Source organism: Hemiscyllium ocellatum, chromosome 16 (genome assembly GCF_020745735.1).
Source record: "Hemiscyllium ocellatum isolate sHemOce1 chromosome 16, sHemOce1.pat.X.cur, whole genome shotgun sequence".
NCBI lineage: Eukaryota > Metazoa > Chordata > Chondrichthyes > Orectolobiformes > Hemiscylliidae > Hemiscyllium > Hemiscyllium ocellatum.
Genome location: NC_083416.1, coordinates 29,753,648 through 29,773,165, shown reverse-complemented (window position 1 = coordinate 29,773,165; position 19,518 = coordinate 29,753,648). Strand labels below are relative to the sequence as shown.

The following is a 19,518-nucleotide window of genomic DNA, read 5'->3' as shown; positions in this document are numbered from 1 at the left end:
GGTTTTTAATCACCAAAGGTGAACAGATTAATGAGTGTCAAGTCCTTGAATTTGTGAGTAACTTGATTTTATCATCACTGAGAATAGCTTTTAAAAAAAACTGTAACAAACTTTTATACCTTGATTTCCTTAACTTCTCAATTTCTCGCTTAGGAATTTTTATTTGACCAAACTTAAAGTGTGGTAACAAGTTCTGCACACCTGAAAAAATGAACACAATTTGTAGAGCTTTCTCAAACCAATATATTTCCAGAATCTCTCAATTCTGTCCAGGGATTTGTATAAATATTTAAAGATTATAATTAATTGCTGCAAGTTTAAAAATAAAAGAACTGTCACTACTAACATCAGTCAGAGGACTAGGTTACAGTTAATAAGGAAATGTAGAGAAGTAATGTTCTATGTATATTGAAGCAAGGTTACAAAGAACTTAACAATGTGCTCAGTTCCTAAAATATTCATCTTTTCTAATTTTTTTTGTGTCTTATGTACAAAGATGTCTTTTTTGAAATTCTACTTGCAACCAAACTAAAATTTTCCAATATTCTAATGATCCTTTTTCTTTTCTAAGGAATATCTCTAGTCTAGCAAGAATTGATGCTTCCCAAAGTCTTATGCATCCATTTCCAGATGATCTGTATTCAGTTTGGTTAGAAACCAAATGCAATAAAAAGTGAAAACATTTTTTCTTGTTTTTAATTCAACAACATAGATAAAGGGCCAAGGTAAATAGAACAGGATATGGCCAAAGTTGAAATGATAACAACAAAGCTGAGAGAAATTACAAAATGACAGTCAGTGAGGTTTTCAAAACTTTTATGATTAAGTAAAGATCAAGGGACAGAAGAAATGCTACAGTTTTGAGACCTGAGAAAATAAATCGGAAATTGCACAATCAATCTTGATTTCAGCTGAGTGAGCATAGTGGCCATGTGGGACGCTATGCTTAGGAGAAAAAACACAATTTTAAAAGAACAAGAACAATTCCACTATTTGTAAAATAGTGAAGATAATCATTGGGAGCATGGTGAGAAAAGCATTCTAGAACCTATCTTTGTACAGAATAATTTTTTTGATTTGATAACTTAAAACTTATTATTATTGCTATGTTATGTCATTTCTGCCATTCTCTTTGTCAGCAATCATTTTTCAAAACACAACAAAAATATAACATACAGTAAAGTCAGCTTTAGCTCAGTGATGGAAGTTTTGCCTCTGAGTCAAAAGGTTGGGGGAGACGAGAAGTTTGGTTTTAAATTTCACTTAAAAGGCATAAGCATGTATTCTAGGCTGGCATTTTTATTCAGTGCTGAGGGAGTGTTGCAAAGTCGGAAATGTTATTTTCTATCTGAATTAAACAATACTAAGTGTTTCCACCATTTCCTTATGGGTTCTGTTCCATAGAGGTCTATTTGGCTATTTCCTTTGTTTCTACAGATTAGTTTTGAATTTGCTGTCATTCAAGCTTGATGATTTCTTGTTTCTGTCAAGTTGAAATAGCTTGTAGTGTACATCTAGGTACATGATGATTGGTACAGGTTTTGCCTGGAAGATTTAACTTGGAAGATACCCCAGAAACAGATGTTTGGGTTCTGATCCTAACTGATCTTTCCATATCCTATTCATCATACAAACATGAAAAGTAAACTTACTCAAATTAACTATTTCAGGTAAGTTGCAGTTTTTGAGGGAGTTGAAGTTTTCAGTACCACCAATGTAGAATGGAATTCTAAGGTCATTAGAATGTGAAATATTCTTCTCTAACAGGTAGTAGAGACTTTGTCTTTAAGATTGAGTTAGTTAGATTTTTGATAGACAAGTGAGTCAAGGAAATTGGAGCGCAGATAGAAAAGTGAAGATGAAACTACAGCCTGATCAGGCAAGATCTGTTTGAAAGGTGGAGTAAGCTCAGAGGACTAAATAGCCTATTGCCGTTCCTAAATCCCATGTTCTTATGTTAATGTGATGCATATGAATGAAAGCCTTGCATATTTTTCATAGGGGAAGGCCATGTTCCAGCAGGTCTCACTGTTTTCTCTTGCGAACGTGAACAATACGTGAATACTAAATGCATTTTACCAAGGGAAAAAATTTTCAGCTATCCAATGATATCTTTTCCAGTCATTTTGTAGGAGCTGTATTATCCTTTCTGGAAAATGATGGACAGAACTGTAATATCAGCTAATTCAGGCTGGAACACAGATATTCACTGACTTCAAATGATTTATATTTCCTTCATCTTAAATCCCATTGCTAGCTTAACATCTAAGGAAATACCTGTATAAGTTTTTTTTATCAAACAAGAATAAATGAGTGAGTCCATTATTCTTTCATTTTTTTTTCTTTTGTAATGACAGCTTTTAAAGTTTTTGGACTGCTGCACGTTATTTTGGAAGGGAATGGAATTGTTTAAACATCATAAAGGAAGCATAGTATTGTGGCCTGTGATGAATGGGCTAAAGTCAGAGAACAAAGCATGACATTTTTCATTTATATTGTTCTTGTGGAGTTGGGGGAGGGAAAGGTATAAAAAATAGAGCTTGAAATGTATTTTCATCTGAAAATGCCACAACTATCCTCAAGTGGTTTCTCTCAATGTGCTGATTGTGAATACTTCTCTTCATCGCAAATTCTCACATCCTTCTAATATTGTTCTAGCTCGCTTTAAAAATAGTGTACATGTTTTATATTTATATTATCAATAACCAACAAACAAAATCTTCCACTTATTTTACAAGTAATATGATTATAACAAGCAGGCTTAAAACAATAATATACAACAGTCATATAATATATAACTGAGATGTAATTCTAATAGCAGGTTACCAAGACAACAATAATCTTGCTGTATTTAGCCTTTGTCCTGTGTTGTGCTTCTATTAGTATGATGTGCCAAACCAGAAACCAAGATTTTAAGTACTGTTTGCTGTAAGCAACGTGAGCATGCAGAAACCCCCTAAAGACCTTTGGCAGACAACATGATAGTTGTAGCTTTACCTTTTTCAACAAAATAAGTCAAAGGAGCAAAGCACTTAAATAAGAAACCTGTGCAGTTCTCAAATGCAATAGAGAGAAAGTATACACAAAAATTGCATACAGTCACAGGCACACGCACATATATATGCACACACACACACTCCTACCTCTCTGGCCCTCAGTGGAAAAGTCGGGTTTGAGTCTGCCAAGTTTACAAAACGCAGTGCCTCCTATACACCTACAATCATGTGCCATGTGGCCTTAAAAACATTTCTGACTCAAACCTGTGACAATGCTGGGGCTTTAAGAGGTGTGTTTTGTCCTGGTTTCTTTTAGAGAGAGATTGAGGAGCAGGTACCAAGCAGTCTATGAGAAGATAAACAACTTATGAGCCTTGGTTTTTTTTTAATGTTGGAATAATAGAGACTGCATGGATGTTGTCAAGGTCTCTCAGATTCAGGATTTTTAGTTAGATTTCAGCAGTTATTGCTGGGGTCTCAGCAACATTGAAAAGCAGTAAATCTCTTACAGCTGCTGTATAATTTCTGAGTTCTCTCAGAATTGTATTTTGATGTTCTTTCCTCCTGGATTGGAGAACTGTATGTCAGACAAATCTGTTTTCTGAATTTGACATTTTGCCAAGGGTGCGTTAATGGGGTATTACTATATTGAAACAGTTAATTAGTAATAGTTATTCATTTAGTATTCTGTTAAGTTTTCTATTAGAGTTAAGTTTCCAAGTTCTTCTTCTTGTTGTTGTATTTTAACTATAGTTGCTCAACACTGAGTAGTTTGACCAATTGAATTGTATCTAGAACACAGCACCTGACATTTATCTTTAAAATAAGAAAACTTTAAAGTTTAGGCTACCTTTCTTAATTTATTTTGAGGGGAACCAACCTGGTCCATAACAAATTCCACTCCCCAACTGCTTCCAAACAGATGCCTGCCCTCAATCTATAGAACTATGTTAGTCACCAGCAGACAATCCACAGATGCTGAACTGAAAAGTACATCCAGAGTTATTAGATAGGGAGAGAGGGTGACTGTAGGGAGTGGTGGGGTTAATTTGGAGTCTGGTGGGGAAAGTACAAATGAGAGGTAGCATCTGCAGAGGGAACATCCTCAGTGCCCACCGAGACCCCCAAAGAGTGTACAGCACTTTTCACGTTTTTAGACCCATGTACAAAAATATTAGCTGGCCTCCTTCACTATTCCTGCCCAGCTGCACATATTATTGTGTTGAGGCAGTTAAAGGCTTCAATGATGCCAAGGTTGGAGGAGTTGGCTGACATCTTAATGTAATATGCAGTTGGTTCAGGGTTAGGAGTTATTAGAAAAGGTGAATACTCTCCATCTTGCACACTATAGTGGCTTGCAGGGTTGTAAAATACCTCCTATTCTCCACCACCCCACCATGTGTGAAGATTCCTCATAACTCCTGTGATGCACAAAGCTCTACAGTTTGAGGGTCGGACATCTGTTTTTGAAGCCAGTGGGGAGTCGAATTTGTTATGGACCAGAGCTGGGTTCTAGATACAATTCAAATGTTAAATTACTCAACATTAATTCATTCAAACACTACAGTTAAAATACAACAAAAGAAAGAAGAACTTGGATACTTAACTCTATTCGAAAGTTTAACAGAATACGAGATAGAATAACTATTATTAATTAACTGTTCCAAGATAGTTCCCACTCCTCTCTATTTAAGCTAGGAAATTGCATTTTTTTTTCATTAATTGATAGCCAGGATTCTGCAGTATAATCAGACGTGAACTACTCCTGTATTCACTATTATTGATCACATTACATTACCTTAATACTGGCATTTGTAAATTGAGCACATCTTATTTAAGTCACAGAAATTATCACAGCCAAACCTAAATAGGTAATAAGATTTTACAAATTAGAATTGTTAATAGCACCAAAAAAAACTATTTTAAAGCTATAAAATCTAATCTGTTCTTTAAGGTGGAAATTGGGTACAGATGTGAGCAAGAGAGTGACAATTAAACATGTTAAAAAAAAATCCATAGTGACCAGTAGTAAATTTGATTCCTGCTCTGTTCTAAGTTAGCTTTTCTCAATGGAATATCAGGACAAAGTTTTCATCATTGCTACCCAATGATTCACTAATGGAAAGCGTATGCGTGTTGGTATCTATCAAAGGAAGGAATGAGCTTACCAATGGAAGAATAGCTCTTATGGAAGAATAGCTTACCAAGCTGAACTAACTAAAACATCATCACTGTTTGAGCAAAGTACTGGAATGTAGCCAGCACTGTTGATAGTGTATTCCAGCAAGAATTCGGCTCTATTAAGAGGAGACGCCTCATTTGAAAAAAATTTGAAGACATCAGTAAAACACAAAGATTTTAAATGATTCCTCCATAACAGTAAAGGTGGTGTGATGTAATCCTCAAATTATATCATTTGGTTGTACTGAGAAAGCTATAATTGGTAACACTCATGGCACATGCAGTTCCAACATTTGCTGGATGACGACATGCAATTCTCTCCAACAGGAGGGGCTTATTACAAGGTTCAGTGGGATATTCAGGGTATTTTGGCAGCCACTGAAAAGCAGTTCAATAGATTACACACTGTTCAAAAAATTACATACGGTAGCATCTAAAGGTCAGTGAGCATAGAGTCATAGAGATGTACAGCATGGAAACAGACCCTTCAATCCAACCCATCCATGCCGACCAGATTGGAGATGGAGAGTAGGCTCCATATGCTGATTTTTGAACTGAGCAATACAGGGGGAAGGGGCAGAGCTAAGTCCCAAGAGCAGCTGGATAACTGTTCTGTTAGAACTCAAGCCATGTTCTTGGAGTTATTATGTAGCTAGGTGTTGCAGTAAGGCTTTGGAAAACTACAAGAAGTTTTGCAGGCTCATCAGAAGCTGTATGCAACTAATAATCAATACAGCTGAGTGTCAGAGTTGAAAAGCTACACACAGTATTTGCTGCAATCAACTGAGCAAGCTTGGAGCTTGGGAAAACCTTGGGACAGGTATTACTTGCTGAAACTAGTTGTCAGTGAAAAGCTGGAGTTGTACCTATGATTAAGTCCTGGTGTAATTTTCAGAGCTGAAAGAAGTTTGGGCCCAAGAAAAGAACCAGAACATTAGCAGTCAATGAGGTAGTCCAAGATAGAATGGTTCTTAAGAGGAAGTGTCAAGGCTCAAGAATTGGAAGCCCTTGTGAAGTCTGCTGAGACTTGATAATCCATCAAGTCATTAAAGTCTATGGAAATCATTGAAAAATCAGTGGGATCTGTCTAATCATATTTATTATTTGATGTGCACTGTTTTCTGTTTGGTCACAATTTATTACTCACATCTACCATGTATTAGTTTGAGTGTTACAATCTATAATGCTTGTACAATTTATTATATTAATGTTTTGACTTGCACAGTAATGCATTATTGTTTGTTCAAACCTATGGAAACTTGTCCTTTTATTCTTTGAATAAGTCCTATGAATATCACCATTTGCCTACATTAAAAATAAACAATTATTCATTCCAATGCAGATCATAACATAATTTGGTGGTCTTGTCTGGGATCATCCCACAAACTTGGCAGTCAGGTTTGGTTTCAGACCAAACATGGTCAAATTTCAAATCTAGTCAAGCTAGTCCAGAATTTTAAATCAATAAATAAAGTCCAGTAAGAAAAGCAAATATTGAAATATTAATAAAGCATTTAAGATAATAGTCTTCAAGGAAACAAGTTAGGAGTAATGTGGTTCTATTAATATTTCTGAAAATGCTTAAGTGGAAGTATGTATTTGAAGACTGTAAGAGATGGAACCATTATTAATCAAGGAAGTGTAAAACGTGAATAGAACACTGCACAAGTTACACATTGTTGGAGGGCAAAATAGGCAAAAGATACTTTACAACCAGCTCATATTTAATAATTTTTAAAATAAAAGAATATTTATAAAAGATGGTAATAGTAATGTTCCAATAATTCAGAGGAGTTGTTTTTGAGGGGGTATCTTGAATTTTCATCTTGCTGTTTGTGAAACCTTGTTGTGCAGAATTTAGCTACTATTTTCTACATTGTAACAATGTTTACACTTAAAGTATTTCATTAACTGTGGGGTGCTTTGGAGGCATATTGAGGTTGTTAGTGCAAACGTTTTTTTTTGTTTTTTCTAAACCTATTTCATTTAGTCAACATGATCAGCGCTGGTTCAAGATTTTTTTTACAATAGGTATTTTTATAATTCTGTATATTCCCTTTCTTTCAGACAGTTCCAGTCCACCAAACTCTATTGAAGATGGCTACTATGAAGATGCTGACAACAATTACCCACTTACCAGGATAATTGGAGAACATAAGCATTCATGTAGTTACATAATATTTTCTCCTTTATTGCTTACTTTAAAAGATTTAAATAGAAATAATTGTGTATATCATATGATGCGGTATGTTTTTTGCTTTAGAAATAACTCACAATATTAGGTTTTTTTTAAAATGGCAGATAGAAAAACATACCCTCACAGCTGACAGATCCAATTTCTTTGCAGGTGGGGGTAGGAGACAGGAAAGACATGACTCATATAGGAAAGAAAGACAAAATCATCAGGATCAAATTAAGTCAGTAATTCAAACAGACCCTAGTTGTAAGATGCAATGACATTAGCCTGCAATGTGGGAGTCATACATTATTGGAATTGATTAAATGATCTTGAGGCGTGCATAAGATCTATAAAATTGTCATGATCTGAAGTTTTTTAGATCTCCTGCTCTTTAAACTTGATAAAAAAAAGTGTAGATGGCCGCTGTCACTGATCATTTAAAATACACCTTTGCTGGACTGTTTTGATAATGTTATCCATCTGCTTCAATTTAGAGAAAACTAATAGCATCTGGTCATAAAGTCTCCAATTGTTAGTATTTCTCCAAAGGATATTATTTCATTGTGATTCTTCGGCTGAGTTTCAAAAGTTACAATTATCTCACCAGGGATTATAAATTTAGAGTTTTATTGAGGGTTTAATTTAAGAGATTATCTAAGGTTGGTGTATTGTCTGAACAGAAAGAAACTTTGCTTTAATAAGAAATTAACCATGAGAATTAAAAGTTTGTAATGTTTTATTTTTATGAATGGGAGCTTATTTCACTTATCAAATATGTTGGAGTGAGAGCTCTTTTAGATTGTTTGAAGTTTTTTTTTCATTTCCACATGGCTGCTGAACTCTGTCCATAGCAAGTACTCGGTAAGTGGCTAAACAGTTGGCAGTGAAATATGGTAGATGGTAGGGGCCCTGAAATAATCTTGTGTTGGCATGAACAGTAAGTGGTACAATGACAATTGGGTTGGGGGGTTGAGGGTGTATGAGCAGTGTTGGCCAGAGGATCTTACGCCTTCTGAAAGCAGTTAAACTCATTTTGAGGCCAAAGGTAATGAACCTAAAATGCTCACTCTGAAGCTTCTGGTAAGTCTGACTGAAATAGTGGTGGAAGCAAAAAAAGAGAAATCCAAAGGGAGTAGTAAGTTAGAGAATCGAAGTGAAAAGTACGTGGAGTTCAGGGTTGTAAATAGAATGAAAGTGTCTAACAACCACAAGCTGTTTTTAAAGAAAAATCAGAAAATGCTGGAGAAACTTGGCATCTGTGGATAGAGAAACAGAGGTAACATTTTGATTCCGGAACTGCCAATTAGTATTTTTTTAAAACCATTTTATTTATTTTAACTTATAAGTTCATGATTTCCTTGGATGTAAGTTATTTCAGGGGTTATTTTACTGCAAATTAGAGATGTTGCCAGGGTTGAAGGGTTTGAGCTACAGGGAGAGGCTGAATAAGCTGGGGCTGTTTTCGCTGGAGCGTCAGAGGCTGAGGGGTGACCTTCTAGAGGGGCATGGATAGGGTAAAGAGACAAGGTCTTTTCCCTGGGGTGGAAGAGTCCAGAACTAGAGGTCATAGGTTTAGGGTGAGAGGGGAAAGATTTAAAAGGGGCCTAAGGGGCAATATTTTCACGCAGAGTGTGGTGAATGTATGGAATGAGTTGCCAGAGGAAGTGGTGGAGGCTGGTCCAATTAAAAGGCATCTGGATGGGTATATGAATAGGAAGGGTTTAGAAGGATATGGACCAAGTGCTGGCAAATGGAACTAGATTAGGTTAGGATATTTGGTCATCATGGATGAGTTGGACCAAAGGGTTTGTTTCCGTGCTGTACATCTCTATGACTCTATCTCTAATGCATCTTGCAAATCCTCATCTCTTCAATTCGTGTTTGTGTTTGAAATTTCTGAATGCTTTTAATTATTTTACAAAATCTTTCAAAGGAATGATCAGTGAACCCATTTATATTTGGATGAAGGTGATATCTCAAACTATATGTCATCTGTGGGGTTTATAAAGAGTTTGCATAGTTTTGAAATTCTTTAAATAGGAAGCTCATGACTCACCACAGGGGTAACTGTACCCTACTGTGCAAAATCCCTTGATTCAATCCTAGATTTGAATGTCATTCAAATTCAAGAGCATTCAGTAGTGTTGCCAGTTCTCAGCTGGGTTATTAGGCATAACACTTGAAGATAATATTTTGTTCTGCTTGTGGAATGTTCGACAATGAGAAGGCAGCTCTGGCTGCACGATTACAGAGTAGTATTGATGACGGCGATGGAGAAGTCAGCAGCAGAGGCTTTCATGCACACAATATGACATTTGGAAGGATGAGTTGTTCCAATCTGAACTCATATCATGTTCACTGACTGTTTCCTCCAAGGTTTTCACAATATTATGAGATCTATTGCCTGGTGAGCATTACAAAATACACAGGATATGCACTCAGCCATTTTTCAATTCAGCAAAATTAAAATTTTAAAACAATGGCAAATTACAAAAGATATGAAATGAAAGCAGGAAATGCTGGAAATACACAGCAGGATCATCATCCGATATGGGAAAAGATGAATTAACACTATAGGTGTGGACACTGTGACCTTGAAGCATTTCCTTCTAACAACTATAGCCACGTACTATCACACAGCTCTGCTGGACATTTCTGCACTCAATATAAGAAGACTGTTTCATATGATCAATGAAGCAAGCAAACAAACCCAGGGTATTCTTCAGATAATTACCTTTCTTTCTTATTCTGCTAATTTTCTCACTTCCACGTACTATTGTAGATGCACAATTCTGGCATAAAGCTGTCTTGTTACTGCTCACAGATCAGTCAGCGCCTTGACCAAGTGAATAAATGCAAGTGGATATTATTCATGTACATTTTTTCAGAGACAGTTTGATAATGAAAGGTATTACAACCAGGCCTTGTTTTTCAATTGTTGTTCACAATTGCATATTTCCATGCATTTCTTACCATCTTATGTCAGCTTTTCTGACAAAGGTTTTTTAATTGAGAGTTTTTCTTTCCTGATGTCAGTTACAAAATTGTTCCTTCAGTTGAACACAAGGAATTATGTTTATAAAATAAGTCAATATTATTAGGATGAATAATTTTTTTAATGCAAGTTAAATATGCACTCTGCTCCATTTGGCTCAATCCTATGTTAAATATACGAAGAAAGTAGAATGTTGATGCATTGTATAGAATTATGATATGATGAGTTAGTTTGGCAAGGGGTCCAAAAGTAGCAGAGAGAGAATGAAGAATAAAAGACAAGATATACTGAGGTTAATAAAAATGTAGACAAGACTATCAAACACTACTTAGAACTATGTCTTGACAAATATGTCAAAACTGCAGAATCTCCTGCAGATCGTAATTGCTTTGTTGATAATATATTAATTGCTTCACATAGACAATGACTCGGATGTAATGAGCAGTGCATATGAATCTTATGATGAAGAGGATGAAGATGGGAAAGGTCAACGGCTGACCCATCAGTGGCCATCAGAGGAAGCCTCCATGGACTTGGTGAAAGATTGCAAAATCTGTGCCTTTCTGCTGAGGAAGAAGCGCTTTGGGCAGTGGGCCAAACAGCTCTGTGTCATTAAGGAAAACAGACTTCTGGTAAACTGATTGTTGAACTTTAAACTTGGAAGGGCTTACTGTTGAAACACATTAGAATTTTAACCAATTAACTGATAGGTTCAAGTGGAAAGGTTTCAGAACCAAGTCAAAATAGCTGCACGGCATTTTTAACAAAAATCTAAATGTAGCTTTAAATGGAAACTATACTTTTTAAGATATATATTATTAGCTTGATGTGTCCCACTTCTTGTGAGTAGACTCTTTGCACTTGTAAACTTAAAGCCTAATATCCCTGATATATAAAAACATCTATTTTCAAATTTAAATCAATTCATAAACCAACAACTGTCAAGAATTCATAGTTTTAAAACATGCACTTTCTGAACATCTGAATTTGTTAGCATAAACAAGGAACTGTTGATGATACAATGATAATAATAGGCTGGATTTTCACGGAGTCAGTGAGATTCATTAGAAGTATGAAAATCGCAGTCAGGATTTAATTCCAGGATTTCTGACCACATTCCTGGAAATTCTACTTAAATATGTAGGCTGGTTCAGGTTGCAGGCTCTCAGCCGCATAAGCTCCATTGAAGAAATACGCATGGTCTAGTTGTCAGCAATTTTCATGGAGTTGGGCCAAACTTTTAAAGGACTTGAGGTTCACAGAACCTCAAAGTGCCATGATCCATATTCTGAATAATAGAAGCCTTTGAAAGGTAAGCTTAACATGTCTTTCTCATGTCACCTTATATAGAACTATGTCACCACATCTAGCAATCATGACCCTTCATACCCCAAAAATCAAGCTATAGGACTTCAGTGCCCATTCAGTAACCTGACATAACCAATGAACCCTACAATAACAATATGATTTGTTTAAAAGCTTTTAAATGTGTCTTTCAATCATAACTTTTCAATACCTTAAAAGTGTCTTTTCACTACAAGATAATAAAATGGTCAATCATCCAAACCCTTTAAAGTACTAATAGCAGAAACTCTGTTAAGAATACATTGAGAGCTGAAAATGTGTTGCTGGTTAAAGCACAGCAGGTTAGGCAGCATTCAAGGAACAGGAAATTCGACGTTTCGGACCAGAGCCCTTCATCAGGAATCATTTAACCAGCAACACATTTTCAGCTCTGATCTCCAGCATCTGCAGACCTCACTTTTTATAGGAATACATTGAGGCTTGGCTGACAGCCCACACATCACTAGACTGTTGAAACAGCTCAGCTTTAGAGAAAACATTGCTAGATTGACAGCTCTGACTGTGATCTGTTCTATCAATTGCATGATGCTTACTTACACAAGGTAAATCAGGTGCAAGTGCTTTCAGTTTCTGTTATTGATATTTTAAAGGATGTATATGATTAATATTATTAAAGAAGCTTTTTTAAGACACTGGAAAGGTATAAATTATATTTTAAATAACATTTTAAACATATCCCTTTGTCAATGTAGGAATCATTGGTTTTATACAATGGGCGTATCAATATATAAGTGGTATAGCTTGCCTTGGATAGGATAAAAGACTGTGGCACAGCATGAGTTGGTATGGATGAGGAATGAAGAGTGTGTGGGGTGTGATGGGTGAAGTCAGGTGGGCTTTATTATTTTGTTATAACTGTGATGAAATCCCACAGCACAGAAGCCCTTATGGCTATCTCTGAAATCCTTCTGGGGTCAACTAGCTTGACTGCAGCTTGCACATTTCAGGAATTTTCCCAATTTTCACTACCTTCCTTGAAGATGAAAATCCAGCTCAATGGATTGGTTCACCATGTTTCAGTTGACATAGATACAGGAAAACACATAGTTATGCTGTAGAGGAAATACTGATGAGGAATTGTGTAGTGGGCAGTACTTGAGACTATCTGGTACGGCTATAACAGGTTCACAATACTGATTTGTCACTTGAGTTATACGTGGATGCAGCTCTTATTCTAACATTATATATATACCTATATAATATGTAAAGTGTAGAATAAAACTTTCTCGACTTTATTGCAAAATATTTTCCTAAACGTGTCTCAGAGTTGTATGTACCCCTTCAGAGTGATACTCTGTTTCCCACATTATCCTGTGACATTTCTGAGATTGTTCTATTCTTTGCCAGTTAAGACCAAACTGGATTAATTTTCATAACAAAATATAGGTTCACCATAATGAAACTTTAATACACCTTAATTTCTTTGATGACAATTAAGAATATATTTTTCTAATGCACCATAAACTTCTGGTTTAATTCTGTTCAAGAACACTTCTTCAATGAGCTTCCAGTATATATTCCTGCAACACATAATGTAAGATCAGAATGCAGGTGGGCTGGAATGCAAACCTGCTGTCTACTTATTGACTTTTCCATAAGAGTGGAATTTCAAGACCGGGGACACATTTTCAAGGCGAGAGGAGAGATTTAAAGAAAGGCGTAAAAGGCCATTTTTTCACACAGAGGGTAGTTCATGTGCAGAATGAACTTCCTGGGGAAGTGGTGGATGTGGGTACAATTATTACATTTATAAGATGTTTGGAAAAATAACACGAATAAGTAAGGTTGGGAGGAATGTGGACCAGGAGCAGACAGGTGGGACTAGTTTAATTTGGGATTATGTTCAGCATGGACTGGTTGGACCGAAGGATCTGTTTCCATGTGGTTTGACTCTATGACATTGTGAATTTCTAACTTTAAATAGTCCATTGTGCTAACCTTACAAAAGGACAATTTTGGAAGATCTGTTGTTAGCAAACCTTTAATGAACAAATTTCAACCAATATATTCATGTTAAAAAAACCCATTAGCTAATATGGTGTAGTGCTTCAAAGGGAAAATGGAACAAAAAATGACTACACATGTAAGCCAATCAAGTTTTCAGTCTAAACAATTTGAAGCAGTGCAAACAGTATTCAGAAAATGAATTTGTTTCATAATTTGAATCTGATTAGAACATGCTTCTATGAGCAAATGATATTTTCCTTAACTTTAGTTGATACAGCAAAAAAAATTTAAATTCATTCAGTTTACGAACCAAAGACAGTTTATAATTTTAGTTTATAATTTTTCACTAGTTTATACTCCATTCTGACACTACAGCATGATTTATGCACTTAGTGAACAATGCTGTATTTAGTCTGTAGCCCTGGCTTCTCTTGAAATGACATGAATGGTATGAGGTAATTGTGCTGTTATACTCTTAAATACAGGCTTAACACAGCTGTTTATTTCAACATATAGTTTTATTGATTGTAATTAAAGCTATCAGTCTGAAAACATGCAGAAATCTCAATTGAATTTTGAGAACATTTATAAAGTAATATACATATAGAAGAGTATCATCTCCAATGATGATAATCGTGATGATTTCGGTTTTTGGCCTAATGCTAAAAATTACATTTGTAATTTTTAATACACAAGGCAGTTTCAGGTATGGATAGTTTGGCTACAGATCCAGTCTACAGATTAATGAGATTCTGTTATTCATAGGGTGCTAAAGAACTGTTTTAATAGATGTCTGTTGCTGGAAAGTTTGTTTCAGCTTTATTTTCATAAATCCCGATTGAGAAGATTAATGAGATGCAAGAATGAGTTAGATGTATTTACTAATTACAAGTGTACAAGATAACCAGCACAAACTGAATAAGTCGACACTGGCTGCTGAAGCTATGCATTCCTGAGTTTCAGTGGACTTTATTGCTGTGTTTTCCAAAGGATTGTTATTTTAGCTGTGCCCATTCTGAATACTTGTCTGAGTTTCAAATCCAATTATCTGAGCTGGAGATTCATTTTGTTGACACCTTTTAAAAAAAAACTATTAAAGGATTGATTGTGTTTGAAATGGTCACCAAAGAGAAATTTGTTGTTTGTTTTTACAATAGAATGAGCACTTGTTAGGATTTACATTCTTTAAATTGCATTCATGAATGAGTGTGATCATTCTCTTAGATCATCAGAAATTTAACTTTTTTTTCATTTCTACATAGCTTTGGAAGCTTGCTCAGGGTTAATACAAAGCTATGGAAGTGGCCTGAAAGGTTTGAGGGGGTATGATGGTGGCTTTGTGTTATGGGGATGGGTGCATATAAGTGAATGGGTAGATATGCTAGAAGGCCAATCTGCCTTTTATACAAGTTGGCAAATGCATCAAAAGATTGAGACGAATCTTCAACAAAACCATGTCACCAATGACCTGCCTCTATGGATGCCATTTGACGACATCTGGAGGAGGTGGGACTAAATTGACCATGCTTCAATCCCTGAAGGTAAAAAGAACTGCATTAAGAGATGGATCTACTAAATCAAGAGGTTTCCTGCCACAAGCTTCCCATCTCACAACTGAAAATCTGCCTCATACTTTTCAATGAGTTTTAGCTTAAAAGCAGTGATTGAGAAAAACTAAAATAAGACAAAGAACAGCAGATATTGGGGATCTGAAACAAACAAAATTGAAAATTTCTGGAGAAACTCAACAGGTCTGGCAGAACTATGTAAAAAAGAAAGAGTTAACAAGTGCAATAACCGTTTTTCAGAATTCACAAAGGATTACGGGACTTGAAATGTTAACTCTCTTTGTCAGTTCACAAGTGCTGCCAGGTCTGCTAAGTTATAGAGTTGCACAGACCCTTTGGTCCAACCTGTCCATGCTGACCATAATCTCAAACTAAACTAGTCCCACCTGTCTACACTTGGCCCCTATCCCTCCAAATCTTTCTTATTCATATAATTATCCAAATGTCTCCTAAACATTGTAAACATCTAAAAGTTGTACCCACATCTAACACTTCCTCTGGAATTGTGTTCCACACAGGAACCACACTGGGTAAAAATGTTGCCCTTCATATCCTTTATAAATCTTCTCCTCTCACCATAAAAATATGTCCCTTAGTCTCGAATTCACTCACATAGGAAAAAGACACCTGCCATTCACTTATCTATACTGCTCATGATTTTAAAAACCTCGATAAGGTCATCCCTGAACCTCCTACGCTCCAGTGAAAAAAAGTTTCAGACTATCTAGCATCTTCCTATAACTCAAACCTTCCATTCCAGGCAGCATCCTGGTAAAATAAAAATTTAACCCTCTCCAGCTTAATAAACTCCTTCCTATAACAGGGTGACCAGAACTGTACACAGTACTCCAGAAACTTACTGGTTTTTCTTTAATGAGGAAAAATAAGTTGCTTTCTATTGGAGTTTTCCTGCAAATTAAAGCAAAATAAATATGTATTTCTCTTTTTCTTAGTGTTACAAGAGCTCCAAAGACCATCAGCCTCATATGGAGTTACCACTCAATGTGTGCAATGTTATTTATGTGCCCAAAGATGGTCGACGCAAAAAACATGAACTAAGGTTCTCTCAACCAGGAACAGAGGCACTAGTATTAGCTGTACAAAGCAAAGAGCAAGCAGAGGAATGGTTAAAGGTACTGGTAGTAATTTATAATATGTGCAATACAAACCATGAATACCAAGGTTTTTGTAGGACACCATTGTGCAAAATATTCCCGCATGTTTTGTAAATTTTGAAGTTTGAAACAATATTTTTCTGGATCATACGATCATGTCAAAATTGCTGCTACATTTTTGGTTCTGATAAGCTCGCAGAACATCTGCTGGAGGCACAAATACAAGGTTGCTTCCAGCTGATTTGTTCACTGTTTAAGAGCTGCAGATGTTTTATTTGGAAGTGAAGAATTTGAAACAATTTATTAGCCAAAGAAAAGAGATTGTAGACTCATTTCATTAGTCCCATTGCTTCCTTCATCACTGCAGATCACTCCACTGGAATAAATCACAATTGCTTACACTGTCCTTTATGATGCTGGCATTTCAACTAATTTTAAATGTTCAAAGTGCCAATTTGATCAGACTATTTTTAATAAATGAAAATGATTACACTAATGCACCACTAAATGTCAGAAGAAAATTTACAAAATGTATATCACTCCAGAACTAACCATGTCCCTGACTGACCTCTCCAGTTCAGTTGCACTAAATGCAACATGGAAAATTGCCTAGTTATATTTTGTTCATTAAAAAACAGGATAAATCTAACCCAACCCCATATCGCCCTAACATTCACTCTCCATCATCAGTAAAATGAAGGAAGGAAACACCGACAGGGCTACCTAGTGTCATTTCCTCAAGAATAACCTGCTCGCTGTTGCTCAGTTTGTGTTCTGCCACTGTCATCTCACTTCTGACTACATTACAGCCTTGATCCAAACATGGATTAAAAAGCTGAATTCCAGAGGTGAAGTCACAGTGACTGCCCATGACATCAAAAATGCATTGACCAATTGTGACATCAACGAACCCTACCAAAACTGGAGTTGACGGGAATCAGAGTGGGGCTGGGGAGATCTCTCCAATGGTTGGAGGTGTACCTGGCAAATAGGAAGATGGTTGTTGCAAGTCAATCATCTCAGCCCCAGGACATCATTACAGGAGTTCCTCAAAGGAGTTAGGTCTCACCATCTTAACTGCTTCATCAATGAACTTCTCTCCATCATAAAATCAGGATTGTATTTTTTTTCATGATTGTACAATGCTAAGCATCATTCACGACCCCTTAGATACTGAAGAAGCTCGGGTTCAAATGTAACAAGGCCTGGACAATATCCAAGCTTGTGCTGATAAATGGGGAAGTATGACTCTTACAAAGCAACTGCCTGACAATTGCCATCTAAAATAAATCTAACCATCTCCCCTTGATGTTCAACAACATTACCATCTTTGGATCCTGTTTTGTCAACATCCTGGTGGTCACCATTGATCAGAAATTGAATAGGACTGGTCATATAAGCATTGTGATTACAAGAGTAGACCAGAGGCTAGGAATTGTGCGTTGAGTAACTCACCTTCTGGCTCCCCAATGCCTGTCCACTATATAGAAGTTGCAAGTCAGAAGTGTGATGGAATAATATTCCCTTGTTCAGATGACAGGAGCTCCAACAACACTCAATTTTCTTGACACTATCCAAGACTAAGTAGCCTGCTTGATTGGGACCCCACAAACCACCTTCAACATTCACCCCTTTCACCACTAACACATTCTGGCTACAGTGTGTATCACCTACAAGATGATTTGTAGCAACTCCTCTAGACTTCCTTTAAACACCTTCCAAGAGCTACGTAGCTAAATCATAAGGGCTGCAATGCATAGGAACACTACTACCTACAAGTTATCCTCCAAGTTTCACATTGAATTGGAACTATGTCACCATTCCTTCTCTATCACTAAGTCAAAAACCTAGAACTCCGTTCCAAACAGCACTATGGGAGTAGCTACTGTGGATATATTCATTACTTAAATTACAAGAAGGTAGCTCACCATATCCTTCTCCAGGACAATGAGGGATAGACAATAAATGCTGATCATCACTCACAGCCCATGAACAAATGAAGAGAAAAATGCTTTAAAAAAAAAGTGGGCAGACAAATATTAAGGAAATAAGTTAACCATATATCCACAAATATCAGTCAATTGATCTATTGCAATACATTTAATATTGTCCATTCATCCTAACTGCACAATCATATCAATTCTTTCATAAACATTTGAAATAAAAAAAGGTGTTTAGAACAGAATGGATAACAATGATTGAATTTGAACAGTCAGACTTTAAGATGAATTAGCAATCACACATTCCCATCATCAAGCCAATTTATTTACACAACCATAAAGTCACCCAACTTTGCCACAGTCTCTGCCACTTTGCCAACATTACTACTGGCCCTATCCTCATTCATGTCTTTGTTAACTCCAGACCTAATTATTTCAGTGTATGCATGACTGACCTGTCCTATATTTGAGATTATCCTAAAGCTTTTCATCTATGTCTAAATTTGCACCAAGTCCCATTCACCATCACCCCAGTGCTCTCTGACCAACATTGACTTCATTCAATAATATTACTGACTTTAAATTTGGATTTTAAATTTAAATATTCCACGACCACCTGATGAATGAGCAACGCTCTGAAAGCTAGAGCTTCAAAATAAACATGTTGGACTATAACCTGGTGTTGTGTGGTTTTTCACTTTAAATTTCTCAACCTTGTTTTGAAAATCTTCAGTGGCTTCATCGCTGCTTATCTCAATAAGCTTCTCCAGCCTCACAATCCTCGGATAATCTCACATTCATCTAATTCGAGCCTCTTGATGATCTGAATTTTAATTATTCCTTAATGGTGCTGCACCTTTAGTTGTATTGGCCCCAAAGTCTGAAATTGGCCCCAAAGTCTGAAATTCCCCCTCTGCACCTCTCTGCCTGTCTCTGTTTCATTTTCTTCCTTCAAGATGCTGCATAAATCTTATCTCTTTGATCAAGCTTTGGACATTTGACTTAATATCTCACGCAGTTCATTATCGTTGTATTTTAAAATGCTCCTACAAATTATCTTTGGATGTTTTATTGTATTAAAGGCCTCTAGAGAAAATGTAAGTTGTTATCCATTAGAGTAGTGAAGGTGTTAGAGATCATTCATTGAATCTACGTTGCTATTGCAAAGCACACTTCTATATGCCTGTTGTAGTCTGCTGCTATGGATAGTGACGCTCCAATTTGCTGTTCAT

General features: G+C 36.2%; 1 protein-coding gene across 1 annotated transcript in view; it reads left to right on the top strand.

Moving 5' to 3' along the window:
• The window catches only part of afap1l1a (actin filament associated protein 1-like 1a), a 216,360-nt gene that overhangs the window by 137,817 nt on the left and 59,025 nt on the right, over positions 1–19,518 (top strand). The window contains exons 6-8 of the mRNA XM_060837094.1: positions 7,245–7,343; positions 10,772–10,983; positions 16,185–16,364. Of these exons, the coding sequence (XP_060693077.1) occupies positions 7,245–7,343; positions 10,772–10,983; positions 16,185–16,364 (491 nt within the window). The remainder of the gene's footprint in view (positions 1–7,244; positions 7,344–10,771; positions 10,984–16,184; positions 16,365–19,518) is intronic.